The following is a 23,089-nucleotide window of genomic DNA, read 5'->3' as shown; positions in this document are numbered from 1 at the left end:
CACTAGTCCTTGATTAGTGGGGTTTCTTGTCTTTGTCAAATTGGTTTGCCTGGCTTGGTAGGAAAGCTCTTTTTATCATATATCATATTACATTAAGGTTTCTTTTTTTTTTTTTTTTTTGAATGGCCGTGTTTCATGCTACAGATGAGAGTAGCAGATTCTGACTCCTCAGTGCTGGTAGATAATCCAGGTCATCACTCATTGGTGCAGTGCAGCGGTGTCAGCCTGCCATCAGTGTGTTCACAGACTCGTGTGTGTGTGTGTGTGTGTGTGTGTGTGTGTGTGTGTGTGTGTGTGTGTGTGTGTGTCAGGCTCGCAGTGTCGATCGGCCGTGTCGGAGCACAGGAGCTCGTCCCACTCCAGCAACAGCAAAAAGGTGGAGGTGATTGACCTGACGCTCGACAGCTCGTCAGACGAAGACGACGATGACGAACCTCCAGCCAAGAGGTCGTGTCCCTCTCTGTCGCCCACCTCGCCGCAAGTTAGTAAAGGGTAAGATGATCACACCGTACTAGGTCTCTGTGACTTACAGCTGACTTTGCTCCCTGTTAATATTATTATTATTGTTATTTAAGGAGTATTGTACATTCTATTGGTCTAAATGTGTCATTTGTCTTACTTTGTGAGGCTTATCATTTTCTTTTATTGGATCTGGCAGTCTCTTAAGCATATAATAAGTTTGTTGAAGCTTGGCGTGCTGGGACATTGAACTAATATTTTTTTGAATTAATTGAAATCTGCAGTGTCCTCGCATAACCCCCCTGCTGTCTGAATGTCATTAGTTGGTTCTTTACTTTGAACCACAAACACTGTAAAATATTGTGTGAATCTGAAAGAGGAACTTGTTATAAAAAGAAGCATATGCTCTGGATTGATTGATTGATTGATTGATTGATTGATTGATTGCGTTGGCCTGCAGGCTGCTGAACCTGCACACCCAGAAACACTGTAAAATATTGTGTGTACTGTATCTGAAAGGGAAACTCGTTATTAAAAAGAAGCATATGCTCTGGATTGATTGATTGATTGATTGATTGATTGATTGATTGATTGCGTTGGCCTGCAGGGTGCTGAACCTGCACACCCAGGCGTCTCCGGTGAGCAGAACTCCCAGCATGCCCCAGGTGGACACCAGCTACATCCCGCCCCCACCCCCCCTCATCCAGGACTACCGCCACTACTACCCGACACACAACGACTTGTCAGGTGGGCACAGGGGTTACGCTTGGGTTTAGCAAGTGATGGGATGTTTATGATTTATTGTTCTGACTGAAAAAACCTTTGAATTAGTGATCTTTAAGTTGTTTTTAGACAGTGGCGACATCACATTTTCAGTCAAAACTGACTGTAACCAAAGAGTCAACCGTCGACTCAGCATGTATTTTCTTTTAATAATTTCACCAAGAACCTTATAGCATCACCACAGTCAACCCACTACCCACTAAGTAGGCCCGCATGACTTCCTCTACCTCTCCCAAGTAGGCCCGCATCACTTCTTGTATCTCTCCCGAGTAGGCCCACATCTCTTCCTCTACCTTTCCTGAGTAGGCATGCATCACTTTCTCTACCCCGTATTCAGTCTACAGTCTATAGCAGTGGTTCTCAAACTGTGGTACGGGTACCACTGGTGGTACGCGGACTCTCTGTTGTGGTACTCCGGGAGTCCCCGAGATACATGTATATATTTTTTTATTATGAAGATGAAATAAACACTTCAAATTATATAAAAAATTGAAAGAATGAAGAATAAAGAGTGAAAAATCATTCATTCAACTTAAACTAGTTTTTATCTTTCTTGAAAATATAAACAAAACAATGCAAAAGAATGAAAATATGTTTTTATATAATATATCTATATTTGACTATGCTACCGCATTTTAATGCTGGTCATAATGGTGGTACTTGAAGAGTCAATTGTTCTCTGAGATGGTACTCTTTGTAAAAAGTTTGAGACCCACTGGTCTATAGCATGCATCCACTATGATCATAGTCTACAGTGCAGTCAAGTTTAGGCCCTATCCACATTAAGCCAGGGAAATAGAAATGCGCATATTTGAGGTGAAAACCATCTTAGTCCACTTTATGGTTTTCATGTTGTTTATCAAAAGTTATTTGCGCCCGCACAAGAACACTGCACAGTGTGGACAGGGCCTCAGGTGAACACTTGAATGGATTAGTTATGAAGGGTAGTAATATGATTTACTTCCCCTAATTTCCCCACAATCATGAATTATAGCGTGCATTCCAGTAAGTCGTGTCAATGCCAACCCCCTCAGCCTGTGTGGTGGAATGCTGCCTCCAGGTGATTTCAGGAGGACTTTGTGACCAAACATCAGCCGTACTCGTGTGCCTCTGCTGTAGAAACGTGGCGTGATTGTAGGCCAAGGTTATTTATGACTTCCTCATGAAAATAGTCTTCCCTCAAAAATAGGCTGCATGTTTGAGTCTCTGTGAGTGTGTGTGCACATTGTCCAATTTTAGCAGCCACACATTGCAGTTATAGCTAATCTTGATTAGACCCTACAGCAAAATAGCCAACTGTTCTGCAGTAGATGCAATTGCAGGAATCAAGTAAACCATGGCTATGCTCATGAGCCAGTTTAATGTGGTGCCCATGTTTGTCCTCCTTCTAAATAGTGCATGTTGGTTCTTTCAAACTTTTATGATTCATCACATCTTTTTTCCCACATCAAAAGGCTGCTCTCCTTTGGTATATAATTGACTTTATTAAGACTGCAGGTTAGAGACGGCATCCCCACAGAGTCCCACTGCACCATGTCCAGGTCCACACCCTCTCACTGCTGTTCTTTTGTTCTCTCCCACAGATTTGAATTTCTTCTCTGTTTTACAAGGCGAAAACCAGGTGAGCGAATCTAAAAGCTGAATGTTTTTTTTTTTTTAGTTTGCATGCTTTGTAGAAGCTCCACGATTTTCTGTGACGAGGGTTTGTTTCCCAAACCCAACATAGTGAACTCTCCATCCTGAATTTGATTTCATATTACTCCCTGGTCTCTGTGTGTCTTTCGTACATTTGCCGTTTGAGTCATAGCCCGTCTGGCTCTTCATAAAGCGTTTCTCCATCGCCAGACCTCTTCCCAGGTGGTGCAAACCTCCTAGTCTACCCTCTCATGTCTGCTTCCATTGCAATGTGGCTCGTTGGAGCTACCAGACGTACTTGATAGCTTTTGCTTGTGACGTCCCGTTTCCAAGCAGCACAAAATAGCTGTATACCGGCAGCAGCGTTAACAACAGAGGGCTAGACCATGGAGTCTGGCCGCTGTAATTACTTGAGAAATGAAGATGCCAGCACCCCTCTCGTCTTCCACTCACATCCTGTTTACCTAATGATGATCTAATAATAATGATCCGGCAGTTTCAAGGTTGCACAGACGTACACATCCCCTGAGTAGGTACTTGGCTCTTTAGACCCACAGACCCTACTCAAGGGTGCTTGCAACCTCATGCAACTGCCCATGTGTTTCCTCAGTGGAAAATATCTTTCATATCAAATATCTTTTATTTAGGGCAGTCGTTTCACTGCAGAGGTCTCTTGAAGGTCTCAGAGGTTTGAATGAGACCAGAGGTCGTTTAGAGGTTGTTTAGAGGTCATTTCTCTCATCTACTCTCCTTTCTCCTTCCTCTCCCCCTCAGCATTATAACATGGTGATGGCAGCGGCAGCTGCGGCGGCGTCGGCCTCAGACGAGCACGAGCTGCTCCTCAACCGCTTCCTGCCGTACAGCTCGTCGCAGCTCTTCCTGGAGCCGCCGGGCGCCGGCTCCAGCGGCGGGGGCCTGGCGCCGGTCAACGGGGGCGGCGGAGGAGGGGGCAGCGTGGGCAGCAGCAGCGGCGGCAGCAGCAGCGGGAGCAGCAGCAGCCTGGTGTCGTCCAGCAGCCTCCGGGACGCCAGCTCGGCACACCTGCACGCCGCCACCTCGCGGCCCAGCGCGGACGCCCTCGCCGCCGCCGCCGCCCTCTACGGCTCCATCTCCGACGTCATCTCGCTAGACTGAGCTCACACACACACACACACACACAAGGACACGTACTACACATCCTCACCAAGTATACAGAGACGTAAACGTATACACACACACATACATACACATACATGCACGCACACCAAAACGGACTGAACACTGATGAGATGAGGGTGAGGGAAGAAGATAAGGCATTTAGGAGAACAAGAAAAGTGGAACGTTGTGGAGTTTTTTTTAAGGACGAAAAGAACAATGCTATGTACAGAGAACAAAATATATATATATAAATATATAAATATATTTTCAGTTTTACTTTTGTACATAAGACGTATGAGACTGCCTCTGTGTTCAGTGAATGACTTCAGTTGACTTTTATTTCCCCAGGATACTGAAGATTGTTTGGCCCCTCCTTCTCCCTCCTGTACACATTTCTCTGTTCCCGTGCTTCGATCAGAACTTTTATACCTCTTTGTTTTGTTTTTTAAGAATTCTATTCCTATCTTACACTGAGTCTTGTTCCACGCCAGTGGGATTTGTTCTCCTTCCGAGAGAGCGAGAGAGACACTGAGGATTTCAAGGCATCAGACATTCTTTCTTCCAAATTTGAAAAATTGTGTTATTTCTACTCAAAAGAAAAAAAGAAAGGAACAAACGAGAAGAGGATTCCCTGGAATTGTCCCAGTAGTGTGCGAGGTTGGGGTCGGTCAAGTTCCGGTTCTGTAGGTATTCTGTGAGTTCTCCTCACGTTTGTAAAGCATTTCCTCGGCCTTGGCCACCGTGCTGTAGGACATGCATCTAATTTGTGTGGCTTGTCTGGTTCATTTTGTCCCAAGTCCGTGTCCAGATCCTCCAGTGCTGTCACGCTCCGTTAGCATTTGGAAAGCTCCTCTATATTTCACGTGAAAGAAGCATGTTTTTTGTTTTGTTTCTTTTTTCCGCTTTGCTGACCACTTCATTTTCTTTTTTTGCACAATGCCAAAATCGATCTCTTGTGTGTTCTTGCTCTAGAATCACCCCAAGGGAGCCGTGAAAAGCATCCACGGCTTGTTCTCGGTGTGATGGTTTCTGCTCCCATCCCTGGAAAAGTCTTTGGTACTGTAGAGCAGCGTCTGTGTGCAGGAAGTCTTTATCTGAATCCCGTCCATCATCTGTTCACCATCTGTGTCTGTGTGTGTCTGTATGTCTGTGTGTGTGTGTGTGTGTGTGTGTGTGTGTGAGTGAGTGAGTGAGAGAGAGAATGAGTGTGTGTGTGTGTATAAGAGCGAGAGAGAGAGAGAGTGTGTGTGTGTGTGTGTGTGAGAGAGAGAGAGTGTGAGTGTGTTTGTGTGCATGCATGCACAGGGATTCCAAGTCCATGCAAAGTTCTTTCCATTCCTGCAGCCTAGTATTAAAACTCAAGATAGCAAAAGATTAGCACCATGTAATCTGTCAGTAGGTGTTTGGTACCACCTAAACAGGCAAGCATGCATGCCCCTATTCAGTTAGAGAAATCTCTTTTGATGTTTATGTTAAACATAATTAGTGCATTCTGACATGTGGAACATCTAGTTTGTCACCGTCTTGCCCCTGGTGTGGATAGATGGAGCAATAATGAGCCCGCAACTCCACTGGAAGAATTAAATACAGAATTTCCCTGACAGATTAATGTGTCACAGCCCTGAATAAATGTGTTAGTTGTTAAACTTAAATGCTTAGACGGATAAAAAGAAGAATGAGGCATGAGATCGGAGAAATAGTTTAGGTGTTGTTTTTTTTTAAAGGTCACATATTGTGATCCCAAACACATTCCCAGTTCATTTCATACAGATTTATTTGTGACTATTTTGTGTGCATATATATATATTTTCAAAAAGACATAGTGGAGGGCACAAGGTTTAAACCAGATGGCTATCGTCAAGCCCCCTCTGTCCTCGTAAGCTTGTGGAGTTTGAAGGAAGCCCAAAATATGATGGAAAACCTGAGTAGGTGCTTGAGCAGTGTGTCAGCATCCAGTGGTTTCTTTAAGGGTAGTTTATTCTTTGAAATGCAGAAATGTAGAAATGTGACCAAGGGCTATGTTCTGGACTTGCAACTACAAGAACAATTGCTATTCTAAATCCGTTATTTGGGTCAGATGAGCACCCTTTTTTCATGAGAGTTCCTTGTTACGCCGCCATTCCTGGCTTCTGAGCAGATTTCTAACGGGACATTTAAATTGTGCAACCCCATTCTTTATCCACACATCTCGACTGAATTAAATGTTTTTCCTTCCTGAACTCATCCTGTGTATAGAATATGCTCTGTATTTTATTTATTTTGTAATCTATGTTTTTTACATCTTGATTTCCACTGATTTGTTGTCACTTGCTAGTCTTGTATGAGCATAACTATTTAATAAGCTTCATTTTTGTCCTTATTTTCCCTCTCTCTCTCCCAGTGTCGCACTCATGTGGATATAGCATTTATTATTGACATTCTTTTCATGAACCCAGTAATGAATCCACACTGTTGAAGGCTCGTGTCAGTGATCTACTGGTTTGGGTGGCAGGCCATGCAATATCTGCATGCTTAGTCCTTGTAGCAAAACCTCAAACTTCTTCATTCTCCTCAGTATTCATGTTATGAGAGCATTTCGACCCATCCAGAAGACAACCTTTTAAACGTACTCAAAGAGAGACTTTGAATGTTTTTCTCCATTGATGTGCTTCATGCAGCTTGCATGCTTCTTTTTTTATGGCCAAGACCATGTCTGACAACCAGTTTTATTTTATTTTATTTTTTTTTAATTACTCCTCTAAATGTCAGTGTTATGAGTGCATTGCTGCCCTGGTATTTATTTAACAGTTGTGACCACCATTGCATGGAGTAATGGACAAATAAGCACAGGGCCCTACTTGTTAGCCACAGTCCCACGGGCAGCCATTGCCACAACCTAGCCAAACGGCTGCCTAATGCAGGCCAGCCGTCTTGCTTCGTTTCTGAAGGTTTTTTCTTTGTTTTTGTTTGTTGCTGGGAGTTGTGTTTTGTTTTTTGTTTGTTTATTTGTTTCTCATTTCTCGCCATGTCTGTAAATATGATGATCCGATCAATAAGTCGGCATGAGTCACAGGGTGTGGTTGGAAATCCCGCGAAAATGACTGAAGCAACAGGAGCTCTCCTGCACTCAATGTCAGTGTTGTGAAGACAAAAAATTGATAAAGGGAAACTGTTTTGAGTGAGTGAGTGTGTGTGTGTGTGTGTATGCAATTGCTAGGTAAAACAAAAGTGTATGGTGAATTGTGCAGAATTAATGTTCTGGTAATGTTCTAGTGTCTTCTGTCATCGTTCCCAAGAACATCCTATTGAGAATGATTTATATTTTAGATACAAAGAAAATTGTGCACCAAGTGGGTTTGAGATGGATTCCGATTTTGTTTTTATCTTTTTTTTTTTTTTTTAAGTATTTCAGATCAGCTGACGTCTGCGCTCTCTGCCTTAACCCCATCGAGTCAGTTTCCATGCGGCATGTCCTATGAGAGGAATGGCTTTTTAAGGAAAATACGAAAGTAATGATGTACAGTTGACCAATGTCAGTTTGTATAAAGTACTAAGTGAAAAAAAATATTTATTACATGCATTGGAAGAAATTGTTTACTTATTGAATGTTACCTGTTTATGTAGGGAAGTTTAGATGTAATAAACCGCATTGAGTTAAATGTGTCATAGCTTTCTTTGTTGAACAGCGCTTGACAGAATAGGCCCCTCTAGCAAACTGTCGTGCATTTCATAATGTACAGAGTCTGGCCCTTTTCCATTGCCAAGCATTCATTTCCTTGAAGGCAGGTACCTTGTTGAAGTTTATAACTATTGGATCTGCCCAGAGCCACTCTAGATATGCCATAACCAATTGCTAATGTTTATTTGTGACAACCTCAACGTCATCGTTCTCAGCTACTCCCTCTGTTCGCTGGTTGGACCCGTACATTTTGGCCGGAGAAAACCCGTGTATATACCGCAAACCCAGACTTCATATTGAAGGGAAATGAAAATTGAGCGCAAGTAGGCTGGGCTAAAGTACAGCTGCACCCAGGCTACCCGTTAGTAGCCTTGGCAGAACAATTTGATGTCACTCTTTTTCTCTAGTCTTGCTAGAATTAATCTTATCTTCATCTTCACTAGTCTTTCAAAACCAAAACATTTGGAAGTTCACAGCAGTTGTGTTTTAGATGGTCAGATAACATCAAGGTTGGGTCAGATAACTTTAAAATGTAATCCATTACTAACAGATTACATGGCAATTCATAAGTGGCATAGTTTACATGATGAAATGCAATCAAGTAATCCCCAACAATGTAACAACAATGTGATTACACATTTTATTGTAATCTTGGTTTATTATAGTATAGTTTTGTAATCTGGTTACGTAATCCAGATTACATGTAATCCATTATTACACCCTGCATTACACCATACAGCAGAAGCACTGACATACTGTTGTGTTTTCAGTCTCTCTGCCCCCATCCCCAGAACAACCCTCTGCACGTTCTGAAGACAAAAGGTGCCTCTCATGCAGCGTTTATACGTCCTCCCTCGCTCCTCGGGCCTCGATCCTCACTGATCTACATAAAGAATGATGGGGCGGCAACAAGGGATATTCTATCCCTTCTTCTATCTTTCTTTATGTAGATCAGTGAGGATCGAGGCCCGAGGTGCGAGGGAGGACGTATAAACATTGCATGAGAGGCACCCAAACTGTTGGAACCAGTACAACCAAAGAGCTGCTGTTAAAGTACAGGCAGCCACAGCGGGCCTCACTAAAGGCAATGCCCGGATCTGTGGTGCCCACCGCCCAGTGTAGTGAGAGTCTCCGCCTTGTTGCTCTTGTGGTGGGTGCACTGGATGCCCAACATTATTGGGGTCCGCAAGTGATTCACAAAATGAAACATAGAAATATAGACATCAGTCCCATCAACACAAATGACTTATCTTTAAGGCAGATGCAGGACAAAGTACATGAAGATAAAACAAAACAGAGAATGTCCGCAAGAATTCAGGACATTCTCGTTTTACCTTTGCTTCCTAGTATGGCTACTTCATTGTATGTTGTGCTCTAAGGCACTTTGTCTGCACTGTCTCAGTCCTCCCAATTGAATGGGGATGAACTTTGGCTGGGGGCTACCCTGAGTTCCCACAGTGGAATCAGTCTTCCTCATCCGCCTAGGACCACAGAGACTGGCTTTGAACACCAGTACTATTTGCCTCCATGACTATAGAAGGATTAACCTCTATGAACTAATTATAGATTCAAGATTTTAAGTCAGCCTGAAATGCATAGTTTGTTATATTGGGCCACCTAATAGTGACTTCAAGGCAGCACTGTGTCGATGGTGGGGCTCCAAAAGACTGCAGAGCATATGGTGTGCTTGTAAAACCATTCACTCAGGATTCGAAATTGGGGCCTATTGGCCTACTTTGGGTATTTCCTGGAGGCCTGTGAGTATTCCAAATGAGACATTAGCTTTTACATAATTGCACACATGTTGATTAATAAACAACAGTGCTGAGATAGTCCTGGTTAACATGCTACCTTGATGTTTCCCCACAAAAAAAACATCATTAGTGTAATGATTTGAAGCTACCAAAGCTTGTTGGCATTCCCAGAAGATAGTCTTAATTTCCTAGTGTGGGCTTTGCAACGTATCCCATAATGAAATGAAAGAAATATTCTGTCTTTTGTCATGTACTGCTATATGTAGGCTACCTTCTTAAATACTCCTCAAACCATTGTTGTAAAACGCTTCTTGTTCCAGAGTAAGTGTTGACAGGGAGGATATTTCTAAGATGCTGTAGCTTCACAGTTTAGACATGAAGGATAACAGAACCGAACCGACAAACCAATAAGGAGCTCATCGTATCAGATTTGCATTAATCAGAGTAGTTTATCAAAACTGTAGTTCATTCCTAAGAACTGCAGGTGGCAGTAAAGACACAGACAAGACCTGACCAAATTGCACTTGCTTTGCGTTATGGAAACAACTAATATTTACCAGGACCTACTTTCCACTGTAAATGCGCTGTTGATGGGTGAGAAACAGCTATTTAAACAGATTATCCTCCTGACAGGGACAGGTGATATATCACTGCCCCCAACATATGGAATTGTATGTCACTGAAGCACGCTCACCACCAATATGAGCCAATCAGTTGGTTCAGCGGCATGTCATCCAAAAGGCGCATGACATAAACTCATAACCAAGCCGATCTCTGGCAGAAGCAGTCCACATAAAGTTCCCACCAGGCAACAGAGATCATAGTGTGCGTAGATAAACGGTTACCGTCCTCGATGGAAGACATTATTTATGGATAGAGAGGTGATACAGCTGTGCGCATTACGCGCCATTTGTGGCTAAGGCATTCCAATCACCGAGGAGATGGAAGACTTAAATCAAAGCGGAATAATAAACAAGTCGTTCACGGACCAAGACCGTTTCCGAAGCTTGGAAGACATCGACGTCGATGGAAGTCCCATTTTGAGATTTTTGATCTCGATCACCTACTCGATTGTGTGCGCTGTGGGTCTAGTTGGAAATGTACTTGTCTTGTTCCTCATCAAAGTACGAAAGGAGAGGCGCAAGTCTAAAATAAACTTTTTCATACTTAATTTAGCTGCTACGGACTGCCAGTTTGTTCTAACTCTGCCTTTTTGGGCTGTGGACACTGCGCTGGACTTCAGCTGGCCATTTGGAGATGCCATGTGCAAGATTGTGCTCTCAGTCACCGTCATGAACATGTACGCAAGTGTATTTTTCCTGACTGCAATGAGCGTTACTCGGTACTGGTCGGTTGCCTCTGCGCTAAAAGACCGAACCCGAAAGAGATCTTGTTCGGTACAATGGGTCTGTGTGGCACTTTGGGTTTTGGCCACTGTAGCCACAGCACCAACAGCTATTTTTTCAACTGTCACAAATGTCGCTGGAGAAAAACTCTGTCTCCTGAAGTTTCCAGAGGGACAATACTGGCTGGCTGTCTATCATCTACAGAAAATTTTAATAGCTTTTATCATACCTATGGTTATCGTTTCAATCAGTTACTTGATGTTAGTGAGACTCATTCGGCGTTGCAGTATGAAGAATAGTTCGAGACGAATAACGCAAGTAACCAAATCAGTCACCATTGTCGTTCTGTCTTTCTTCCTCTGCTGGATGCCCAATCATGCCATTACATTCTGGGGTGTTCTAGTAAAATTCAACGCTGTCTATTGGGATAAAACATACTATATGGTTCACACTTACGTATTCCCAGTTACAGTATGTCTTGCCCATGCCAACAGCTGTTTAAACCCAATTATTTACTGTCTAATGCGTAAGGAGTTCAGGAAAAAACTAAAGGATTTAGTCTGTCTGAAATGAACGATATTCTTGACGCCTGGATGTATTTGATCTCTCTCTCTCTTTCTCTCTCTCTCTCTCTCTGGCATTGTAGGCCTATTACATTTGGTAAGGCCTGATATGAGCAAATACACATCAGTATGTATTTGTGGGGTGCATGTGTTGAGACTATGCGCTGAAAGTGTAATGAATATGCTGTGAAGAAAAAAAAACAATTAGATTGAAATAGTTTTAAGGTATAATATGTGATGCATCTAATGTATAAGGTGGTATACATTTGTCATTCATGCTGACTTCTGTGATGCCCATACCACAATATGACAAAACACTTCAGTAACCTTTATCAAGACAGATGCTCTCAAAAGAAATTGTGAAGCTAAGCCGTGGTTAACCACCAGTATTTACCAGTTCATCTGAGTCATTTGTAATGGGTTCATTTACATTTCACTTGACAGTTATAGCTTCAAGCAGCCAACTGTGTTTCTATGTTTGTTTGTGTGAGGGGAAGAGGGCTAATGACAATATCAATCAGCCTGCCTTGATAAATACTGGACATGACAATGATCAAAGCCATTTGAAACTGCATGAGGTCTTATATAAATGTGCTGTAATAAAGTGTAAAAACAATGTAAATATGCTCTCTGCCAGTCCTGTTGCTTACATTTTATTAATTCATGTTTGTGTTAGTGTCTGTTAAATGTATGCATATGAGTATTATAGCCTATATACTGTATACATTGTCTGTACTGTTCTTTTTCCTGTTACCAGCCATTTTATTCATCAAAGTTGTGTGACACAACTCCAGATAATCACATGATGTTGGAAATGTACAAAGCTTCCCATGAGATCAAATACAGAATAATATTTAAATTATTTTTTTTAATCAAATTTGTTTACACCTTCATTTCATGTCCTACTTCAAGGTAATACTTGGAGAGAAAGACGATTGTGCATGGGAGAATTGATAGGGACAGTACGCATGAGAAGATAGATTATTTTTTATTTGCGCATAGAATCACATCAGAGGAAGATGGCCACTAGATGTCTGCATATTTATTCATATTGAAGCCAAAGACTAGTGGTTGTGATTCCTCTTTGTGACAAGAAGTCCTGAGCTCCCATCTCAATTTGAGACAAAGTGATCAGAGCGGATTTCTAGGACACATGCCCAGGCATGAGGTCTGTTTGCATGGAGGAACCCCAGAACAAATGTGTGATCTGTTTTGGAAGCCTATGTTGATTAAAGGAAAACAATTTTATCACATAGATTTCTGTTTCTCAAGGTCACCCAAAGTTAAAAAATACGTTGCACTGAAGTATCTTAAAGCTGAGATTCCTGGAGAATGTACTGATGGGCACATGCAGTTGAAAGTCGGACAGTTCGGCACAAACAGGTGCATGGATTAGTTTGTATATCGAAATGGCCATACTTGTCACGGTAGAATATAATGCTGGACTGGTTGATAGCCTATACTGGTAGCCTATACTGGTTTATGATGGCTTACTCTGCTAAGGGAAGAAAGGTTCCCAAAGGCCTTAAGAATAAAAGTAGACCCTTTCAACAGGTGCTTTCTTAGTAGCCTGATTACCATCGACTTTCAAAGGCTCTGCGAGACTTTAGTCTGACCAACAGCCTGTGCTAACACGGTTTCTTGCCAGCGCTGGTTGACCCGCCTCCTTTAAGTGCCTCGATTTGCTACTGGTAGATGTCAGAAAGCGGATTGCCGAGTTTAAACCAATAACAACACTCTTTCCGCTGCCTTGAACACGCCTCTACCCAGAGACGTTGGAGCTGCTCAAAGTTGATTGGTTCTCGACCAAAGGGGGCAGTTCCGCAGATTTCGGGAACTCAGAAATCCTTCTCAATGAGCAGTTGACCAGACCAGCAGCAAAAGCCTGAAGGCGTTGCGTCACTGGGAGGGCGTGCCAGGCTACTTTCTTAGGCATTTCTGATGGCACAGAAAACAACATTGAGCGAATGGTAATTTGGGAACAAAAAGAAAACCCATTACATAAAGTGATTCATTTTCATTTGAGAGTATCTGCGTTGGTTTTGAATGTTTCAGCCGTAAACCCTCTAAGAACCGACTGAAAGGGTTAGTCGAAGAACAACTATCTTACATCTAGATATTGTCCCCTTGGAATTATGGTCTGCATACTCTATCTGAGTTAGTTCTGAGATATCAAAGTCTTAAAGTGAGATATCAAAGCTTCAAAGTGTTTCCATATTTGTACTGATAAGTAGTAGATATAATGTAGTAGATATAATGTCCAAAAAATGCATACAACTTCAAAACATACAGTATTGATTGATTTAAAAAAAATAAGTAGTAAGAGAGCATATTTTACAAAATTCACCTCAGATGTAGGTTAATCAATTGCAGGGTCAGGCTAGCTCATTACTGCAATAAAGTTTACTGTAACCTCTGAGAATGTATGAGATAACTGCTCTCTTGAAAAACAGTGAGGTGATTAATTAATTATTAAGCCAACAGGCAATGGCACATTTTCTCAGTCGCCAATGCAGAAGTTCCAGGTTATTCTGAAGAAGGAAGTTTGCCCATGCATCAAAGTAACACAATGTAGGAATTATTTTCGTTACGTATCTGTACCTATACGTAGTGTCTAATACTGATGAAAATTGTCATGTAATGTGGTGGCATTGTAGGTGAGCATCAACAACAATGCCAGAGACTCCATTTGCCATATCTAAGTCAGAGTAGCATCCAGAAGCTGTTATTAGATACATCAAGTTGCTATAACCTCTTTTCTGAAAAGTGTATGTTAAAAACAAGCGTTATGCACTCTTCACTCACTTAAGTAAATCAATTTGAGGAAAGTGACAGACGCCACAAGCCATGGTCTGAGAGCATTGTAACTGTTTTGAAGGTTAAGGGAAATGTAGAGGAAAATACGATTACTGCAGGAAAGTATTTCCACAGTAGTTTCTTTAATTGAAATTTTAACAAGGATATAATTGACAGCAGTTTCTTGACTTTTGACATTTTGACAACTGACATAACAGAGTTATGAGCGTTTTATCAGTTGAAATGGCTGGCTTTTCATTCAGTGAATAAGAACATCTATAGTGATGTCTAATAGCTATGTCCTTTCTGAATCCGTTTAGAAGAATGCTCTTGATTAGATGTAGTCACACTTTTTGGTAGATAACCCCTTAAAATTCAGAAGAGTAGCGAAGTTTTTTAAGCTTTGGGCCTTCACAGATATCAAGACATCCTACAGTACCTCATTCTGATGACATGTATTCAGGTAAAATGAGACCGTCAGTTATGACCACTGGAAACAGAGTAACATACTTGCATGCTACATGTTAATAGCTACATAATGTTTTTTTTGTAGACTAGTGACAAATATTGCATCATCAATATGTTTTTCCCATCAAAACTACTATCATATTTTAGCATATGTTGCCACAAGGTTCTTGATTTTATGTGGCTCCCTGTTAGGCTGGGTGAACCCTGCCTGAACTTCCGGCAAATCTATCTCCTCTGTTCCCTGCCAGAACCTTTGGCTGCAATCAGAAGCCCCTTTCACATTCACCGAATTTAACGCTAAATCAGCCGAATTTAACGTTAAGGCTGTTCCTTTCACATTGACGACACGGGGTGGGGAGTCAACCCGCCTCGGCAATCCAACCCGTCTCGGGGGGTAGTATCAGAGCCGAGCCGTGTTGAATATGAAAGGAACAGAGGTCAACCCCGCTATTAGGGTGTGTGACTGATGACGTATTTGGCCAGGCAGGAGGTTAAAATACAGGAAACACACAAGAGACTAGGATAACTTTAGCTGCTGTGTCCATAGATATATATGTGTGTCCAACAATCACGTTTTTTATGCTGAGAGTGCCCTGAACCTCATTTTCTCAGCACTTCGGTCAAGTGTTTATTGTTGCTAGTGTAGCAGTACGGGAATTAGTTCCCGTCTGTAGTGCCCCGTATACTAGCAGGTAATTGGTCAACCAATGGCTTGGTAGGAACTTTTGTATATATTCTCCGTGACTACCCTTTCCCGTTTTCACGTTGGACTGGCTGGTCGCTGCTCGCCCAATTTCCGCTGCTCACACAGCTTCCCTGTGGATCCGTCCCCATGCATCTCTGTAGCCGGACATGCATCATAGCCGGTAGTCGCTGCTGCATCCCCTCCTAGCACTCTTGCCCTCTGCAATGCTAACCTGAGAACTGTAGCTAACAACGGGATGGGGAACTGCCGCCGTGCTGCTGTGTGACCGCTGCTGCTTTGTCTTCACGAAGCGTGATCGCTCATCTGTGTTTGTAACCGTGTGACCACTAACGTTCGTCTCGACTTCGTCATATTAAGTGTCATTCTTGTCAATTCTGTGTGTACATGGTTTTGGTTCATTATTCTTTTGTTTTGATTTGCTTTACCACTGGCAGGAGGCCATTTCCCCTGCGCTGCTGATAACCAGTGTCCCAACATCTTACTTTGTAATGTATCTCTGGTTTTCTAGCTTTCATCTTATGATTTGATTAGCCACTGATAGGAGGCTGCTATTCCATCTGTGCTGTGGATTACCAGTGTGCTAGTGTTTATGATTTCTGGGGAATTACTACTTTAGTTTATAGTTTGTTTGTTTGTTTGTTTGTTTGTTTGTGTGTTGCACTGGCAGGAGGCCATTTGTCCAGCTGCGGAGAGCCCGTGTCTTAACTATTGTGATTATTATTTGTGTTTGGTTAAATGTGGCTCCCACTAATTGTCCTCCCCCTGTCCTGTGTCTTTTCTAGGAGCTGAGGCCTACAGTGGAGGGGCTACTGTCTTCCTGGTGGTGTCCCCTTTTTGGTGTGCTACTATTATACCTCACGGGTGTTGCTGATTTGACCTTTGCTGTGTGTGTGTGTGTGTGCGAATACGTGGACACTCTTGCAGTGGTGTGACCTCCTGGGACGCCTCTCTCCTTAGTTAGCCAGTCCCCTCGCTGGTAAGCCTCAGTTCCTGCTGTCTGTCTCCCCTTGGTATGTCTGATGTGCTTGAGACAATGTGAGTGTAATTTTAGATTTTGTTAATAAATTATTGTCATTGTACTGGAATGGAACCACGTCTCTCTCTCAGTTAATGAACCTGGGTGCCTTGTTGAGCAAACTTAGTACATGCATTTCCCTGGGTGAAACTCCCAGGGTGGCGTAGTCGGATAACATACAAGTTAGTATCTAACACTTTACTACCACTTGCCACATTTGACGTATTGTCGGCAGGATTTACTGTTATAAGCAGAGACGTGTGTTTGCATTCTTTTGTGTTTCCTTTTCATGGTTGTATGGTGTTGTGTATTATGTGAACTGTTATGATGATTTCTATGTGTAACATTTTTTTAAAGACAAAGCAGCAGCGGACATCTGGTGCATTTTTAACAATTGGGTGAGCAGCAAATTCTTTTTTTTCTTCTCCTTCTGATTTCGAAGGATGAAGGGCAGTCCTTTTAGTTACCAGTAACCAGGCCTAGAGGGCCGTGCCATTACTTGTAGTTGGTCATGTTTGTTTAATGTCTGTAAAATGGGGCTTTCCTCTTTCAGCTCTTTGGGGATATGATTAGACTCCGTCCCGTCAAGGGCCTCAGCGATTGGGTTCACTACCCACACATCTACTGCTGGCAATGGATGTGGAGCTGTGTGGAGGTGATCTTCCGTCAAGGGACCCAGAGAGTGAGGGACCCTCTACTTGTGTCATCTCTCCCTTGGTACATGGGGATGAGGTCATGGTTTGAGGTTGGATATTAGGTCCAGGTTGCATAAGGTAACCAAGAGTGTCTCCTTACAGCCAAAACCTTTGGGTCATGGGTCACCGTCAGTCCCATTAAGGGCCACAGCTAACTGGCTGTAACCTCCTGTCTGTTCTCTTTGGAACAGAAGGGGAAGCTGTGAGGTAGGGTGATGGCCATTAGCGGGGTTTTGTGTGGAGACCCTCTTGGTGTCCTGTCTGCTCTCCCTGACAACATGGGAAGAAGCGTAATTTTTTACTACTGTTGAACACTGGTCCATGGTGTTCACCAGTCAGTTGGGGCTGTTTAGAAGTGTTTGGCCCTTTTCCTGTGGCTTGCCTCTGTGTTGCAGGTCCCAGACAGTAGAGTTCGGCCTACTGACCACTCTGCTCGTAGCCATTCATCTGGTCTGTCCCCTCCCTGTGTTTCTTGTCTTGGTAGCAGCGTTGGTGTAGCGACCAAACTGCAAGCCCTCCCAGTGTTTCTTGTCTTGGTAGCAGCGTTGGTGTAGCGACCAAACTGCAAGCCCTCCCTGTGTTTCGTGTTTTGGTAGCAGCGTTGGTGTAGCGACCAAACTGCAAGCCCTCCCAGTGTTTCTTGTCTTGGTAGCAGCGTTGGGTTCTAGACCAAACTGCAAGCCCTCCCTGTGTTTGTCATGGTAGCAGCGTTGGCCTACTGGCCAAACTGCACGCCTTCCTGGTGTTTGTCTGGCCCATTGACCAGGCTTGGTTGGGTGTCAAAACCCGCCTCTGCTCTTTTGGCCATGGAGTTTATGGTTTGCCTGGTCTAGTTTGATCCATCGTCGGGGCGACGATGCAAGAAGTGAGGGAAGAATGTAGCAGTACGGGAATTAGTTCCCGTCTGTAGTGCCCCGTATACTAGCAGGTAATTGGTCAACCAATGGCTTGGTAGGAACTTTTGTATATATTCTCCGTGACTACCCTTTCCCGTTTTCACGTTGGACTGGCTGGTCGCTGCTCGCCCAATTTCCGCTGCTCACACAGCTTCCCTGTGGATCCGTCCCCATGCATCTCTGTAGCCGGACATGCATCATAGCCGGTAGTCGCTGCTGCATCCCCTCCTAGCACTCTTGCCCTCTGCAATGCTAACCTGAGAACTGTAGCTAACAACGGGATGGGGAACTGCCGCCGTGCTGCTGTGTGACCGCTGCTGCTTTGTCTTCACGAAGCGTGATCGCTCATCTGTGTTTGTAACCGTGTGACCACTAACGTTCGTCTCGACTTCGTCATATTAAGTGTCATTCTTGTCAATTCTGTGTGTACATGGTTTTGGTTCATTATTCTTTTGTTTTGATTTGCTTTACCACTGGCAGGAGGCCATTTCCCCTGCGCTGCTGATAACCAGTGTCCCAACATCTTACTTTGTAATGTATCTCTGGTTTTCTAGCTTTCATCTTATGATTTGATTAGCCACTGATAGGAGGCTGCTATTCCATCTGTGCTGTGGATTACCAGTGTGCTAGTGTTTATGATTTCTGGGGAATTACTACTTTAGTTTATAGTTTGTTTGTTTGTTTGTTTGTTTGTTTGTGTGTTGCACTGGCAGGAGGCCATTTGTCCAGCTGCGGAGAGCCCGTGTCTTAACTATTGTGATTATTATTTGTGTTTGGTTAAATGTGGCTCCCACTAATTGTCCTCCCCCTGTCCTGTGTCTTTTCTAGGAGCTGAGGCCTACAGTGGAGGGGCTACTGTCTTCCTGGTGGTGTCCCCTTTTTGGTGTGCTACTATTATACCTCACGGGTGTTGCTGATTTGACCTTTGCTGTGTGTGTGTGTGTGTGCGAATACGTGGACACTCTTGCAGTGGTGTGACCTCCTGGGACGCCTCTCTCCTTAGTTAGCCAGTCCCCTCGCTGGTAAGCCTCAGTTCCTGCTGTCTGTCTCCCCTTGGTATGTCTGATGTGCTTGAGACAATGTGAGTGTAATTTTAGATTTTGTTAATAAATTATTGTCATTGTACTGGAATGGAACCACGTCTCTCTCTCAGTTAATGAACCTGGGTGCCTTGTTGAGCAAACTTAGTACATGCATTTCCCTGGGTGAAACTCCCAGGGTGGCGTAGTCGGATAACATACAAGTTAGTATCTAACACTTTACTACCACTTGCCACACTAGGTTACCAAAACCGTCTGCTGCCAGTAGCACGTCTTTTTAGAAAGTGTGCCTAATGATAGCTAGAACTAACTAGCTAACGAGCTAACTGTCAGAGCAGAAGTTGTTCAGGACTCAGCACACTGAAATATGACTTCGACAGACAAAAGGACCTCATTTGGCATTCAAATAACATAACAAGTGGCCCGCCATCATTTGGAAGCTAAACCACGTAGAACTAGCATGACAGTTGTGTTTATCAGTTTATCTCCGAGGTCCAAGGCATGCTTAACGTCATTGTTCACTCCCAAATTGCGTGTGACGTGCTGCTAGGCAACGCCTCCCATAACTCGCCTCTGAAACCGGCTTCAGACAACCCCGGGACCAGAACACGTCTACCTTTCACATTGTGAAATCCCCTGAACCCGCTATTTCTTAAACGCTAATGTATCGTTTCTGAATGTGAAAGGGGCTAGTAACTAGCTTATCCAAAAGACGCACTGTATCATTGGTCTGATTGGTTGAAGGACTATCCAGGCGTACAGAGTAATTTGAACGATGCTCATTGATCACGCCTCTTGAGCAGTAGAAACAAAGCGCCTCCCCATACTAATGTTCAATCTTAAAAGATTGAGTTTAGTATGGTGATAGCCAGACTAGCTCCCAATGGCTTATAATTTATAAACATGCCAATTTTACACAGAAAAATGTCTGAAGCAGCTGATAATGTAATAACGTCCAATAACATAATAATGACCAATAACGTAATAATTCCATTGTAATAAAGCCAAGAATGTAATAACATTTCTGAATCAATAAAATGTGATAATGTTTTGCCAATAATGGAATAAATTGTGTAGGCCTAATACGTTTGTGAGTTTTTGCTTGTGAGTGTGTATAATTGGGTAATGGAATGTGTGTGTGTGTGTGTGTGTGTGTGTGTGTGTGTGTGTGTGTGTGTGTGTCTGCTTGCCTGCATTTGTGTGTGTGTTTTATGTGTATCTGTGTCTGTTCACTTGTGAGTGTGTGTGTGTGCGTGCATGCATGTGGGTGTGTTTGTGCATGCGTGCATGTACGTGTTTGTGTGTGAGCGTGCAGTTGCGTGTGTGCTTGCGTATGCCTGCCTATCTACTGTGTATGTGCATGTATATGTGTGTGTGTGTGTGTGTGTATGAGAGAGAGAGAGAGAGAGAGAGAGAGTGCAGACAAAATATTATCCAAGTGTGCTGGTAAATTGAAATGTTTGTATCGCAAGACAAGACATCTAGATTTCTCTATCAAGAAATTACTGGTTGTATCACTGATTCAATGTCATTTCGATTATGCTTGTTCTGCCTGGTACTGTGGGTTATCAGTTAAACTTAAAAACAGACTGCAAGTGATGCAAAATAATGTTATCCGTTACCTACTAAACGCACCCCCCAGGACTCATATTGGTAGAGATGCTTTTAAAACGGTAGGGCTGCTGCCAGTACATGTTAGAGTTGAGCAGTTAAAGCTGAACCACATGTTTAATGTCATAAATGGCTCTGCTCCCAAATATTTACACTCTCACATAGAAATGGTCCATACACAACACAATCACAATACTAGGGCCAGTGTCCGTTCTTGTAAAGTACCCAGGGTTAACAGTGCAGCTAGAAGCGCTTTTTTCTATACAGGCATCATATTGTGGAATAATCTGCCACTTTCCCTCAAAATGCTAAACTCCAGAGGGAGTTTTAGACGTCAGGTGAAGTCATTTTTATGGAATAGAGTAAATTAGCTTTTTAAATATAGATGAATTATTTTATGTGATCTGTGATTTTATAGAATTTTCCCAATACTGGATGATTCTGTGTTATATGTTGTTCTTTTGTTCTGTAATATGTCTTATATGTGTCTCAACCACCAAGGACCATGTTGGAAATAAGTGTTCACACTTTAACATGCCATCCTTTGGATTATGTTGTCTGTCTAATCCAAAATAAATCAAATCAAAAAAAAAAAAAAGAGTGAGTGTGTGTATGTGCATGTACAGGTATCTACAGTATGTGTGTGTGCACAGTGTACAGTCACTAAATGTACACATATATTCATTTATTGTATGGCCCCCCATGAATCAAATTACACAAAGGCATTCAGAGGGTATTAATGATCCTACACTTCAAATGACATACAGTTTTGAACCTGAATCATAATCCCTATCAGACCAACAAAAACTATTGTTTCTACTAAAGGTAATTTAGCTACCATATACATACCTGATTGATTGTCTCTGATCTGAATGTTATTGGATTTCCTGTATTTTCAAATAGGTTTTACATTATTTGAAACGACACACTGAAAATGTCAATGTTATCATCAGATCCTTCTCTCATGTAAACTGCATGCACTTACCCTACAAATAATTCTAATGCTCTTTTCCCATCAATACTATTTAACCTTAGGCCATGTAGCCTACCACAGCAGGACCCCTGATCAGTGCATGACCCAGTATATTAGCACTGCTGTTCCTACAATGTCCATTATTTTCCACATCCTGAGGTCAAGAGTTGAACTCCATTGACTTGGACACTTTGTGGCCTGCATTCCAAAGAAGAGGTTCCTTGGGGGGCATATTTATTATACAGTCAAATTAATTCAAACAACCTTTCAATACACTGGAGAAGACCGATGCAGCTCATCGTAAAAGTTAACCAACACCCCCTAAAAAGGCTATAAACCCACACTCATAACATAAACATTCACTAGTTGCTATGATTGTTTGGGCCTAGCTTCTACCTCGAGGTTATTGTGTATCTAAATAATTAATTAAGAAGCAACAATAACAACACAGCATAGGCTATGCTGCTAGGCTACTACAGTTGATGAATTGCTAAATTAAAGCTATGGCAGACAGACCACAGCTGAGCGATAAGCTACCCCTACAAGCAGTGTCAGTGTCAAAAGCCATGCTAGATTCAAATAGTGTCAAAACTAAGAGTACCCCGGAGGGATTAATTACAGATAGTACTTAATGCATGATCCAGCTTTCAGGTAGCATGCGTTAATCACGTTTTCTCTTTTCTTCGCAGCGATGCCTTGCGTGCAACAGTGACATTCACGCTGGAGAGCCACGGCAACCTTGTTGCTATGGTGACCTTGAGCGCTACGGACAAAGACAGACTTGCACCAAAGTCTTTATAAGTGTCTCTGCTTGCACCCCTGCCCCCGCCTCATGGAAGAAAACTTAGGCTCAGCTTTGAATATTTTATACCTTCAAAAAAAGAACGTCAATCTCACTGGACACAAATGCAAAGGAAACGTGCTACTTGGCAATCAATCAATGATATGGGGAGATCTGACCTACAACCAGAAGGGGGCAACAACTGTCTAAATTAACTCGATATCCTATGGCAACTTAGCTGATGTTCACACTTGGCAGAACCAGAGAATGTTGCAGTTGCTCTGTCAGAAAAATTACGACAAGGCACTGATAAGGCAACGCAGTAACAGACTAAAAGTAGGTTAAATGCCTAGGCCAGTATACGGTTATTTGTGTTTAGCGCAGTGAGCATCAGTGTAGTCATATAATGCATTGGGGAAAGCTTGCAGTGTATTCAGAATAAGAACAAAACATTTTTTTTTTACTTTTTTTTTTTCAATGGCATATCTTTGAAACTATTAATATTATGTGTCGTTCGTAACTACAGTGAAACTTATTATATCACACTCCTACTCATCGAAGTCCGGCCCCTTCCAGGTAAGGACGACGTCACATCACTACAGGACCGCAGGTTGTTCCCATGGCCTCGCGCTACATGTAAAAAGCGTCCAGCCGCCAGCGAGGAAGTCCCTCCTCATGTAGTACGTGATTGGTGAGGTAGTAAACACTGTGGATTGTACCTGCATTGGATTAGTTTAGTTATTTGTCAATCATGCAACAGGTCCAGAGTTTGT

General features: G+C 42.7%; 2 protein-coding genes across 4 annotated transcripts in view; both read left to right on the top strand.

The window, feature by feature from the left end:
- pias1a (protein inhibitor of activated STAT, 1a) overlaps positions 1–7,646 on the top strand; it is a 46,671-nt gene extending 39,025 nt beyond the window's left edge. For all 3 annotated transcript variants that reach the window (XM_062550024.1, XM_062550022.1, XM_062550023.1), the window contains 4 exons: positions 312–492; positions 1,067–1,206; positions 2,826–2,863; positions 3,652–7,646. In XM_062550024.1, coding sequence (XP_062406008.1) covers positions 312–492; positions 1,067–1,206; positions 2,826–2,863; positions 3,652–4,011 — 719 coding nt within the window. In that variant the 3' untranslated portion in view covers positions 4,012–7,646. The remainder of the gene's footprint in view (positions 1–311; positions 493–1,066; positions 1,207–2,825; positions 2,864–3,651) is intronic.
- A 2,566-nt stretch (positions 7,647–10,212) lies between these two features.
- On the top strand, positions 10,213–11,947 carry rxfp3.3a1 (relaxin family peptide receptor 3.3a1). Its single transcript, XM_062549658.1, has one exon. The coding sequence runs from the start codon at positions 10,368–10,370 to the stop codon at positions 11,343–11,345; it is 978 nt and encodes a 325-aa protein (XP_062405642.1). The 5' UTR covers positions 10,213–10,367; the 3' UTR covers positions 11,346–11,947.
- The last annotated feature ends 11,142 nt before the right edge of the window (positions 11,948–23,089 follow it).

This window comes from Sardina pilchardus, chromosome 11, assembly GCF_963854185.1.
Source record: "Sardina pilchardus chromosome 11, fSarPil1.1, whole genome shotgun sequence".
In the NCBI taxonomy this organism is placed as follows: Eukaryota; Metazoa; Chordata; class Actinopteri; order Clupeiformes; family Clupeidae; genus Sardina; species Sardina pilchardus.
Note: the sequence above shows the minus strand (reverse complement) of the source record. Positions and strands in the feature narration are given on the sequence as shown.

Excerpts from the sequence above, each read along its gene's own strand:
- rxfp3.3a1 (XM_062549658.1), top strand. The coding sequence starts at position 10,368 with ATGGAAGACTTAAATCAAAGCGGAATAATAAACAAGTCGTTCACGGAC.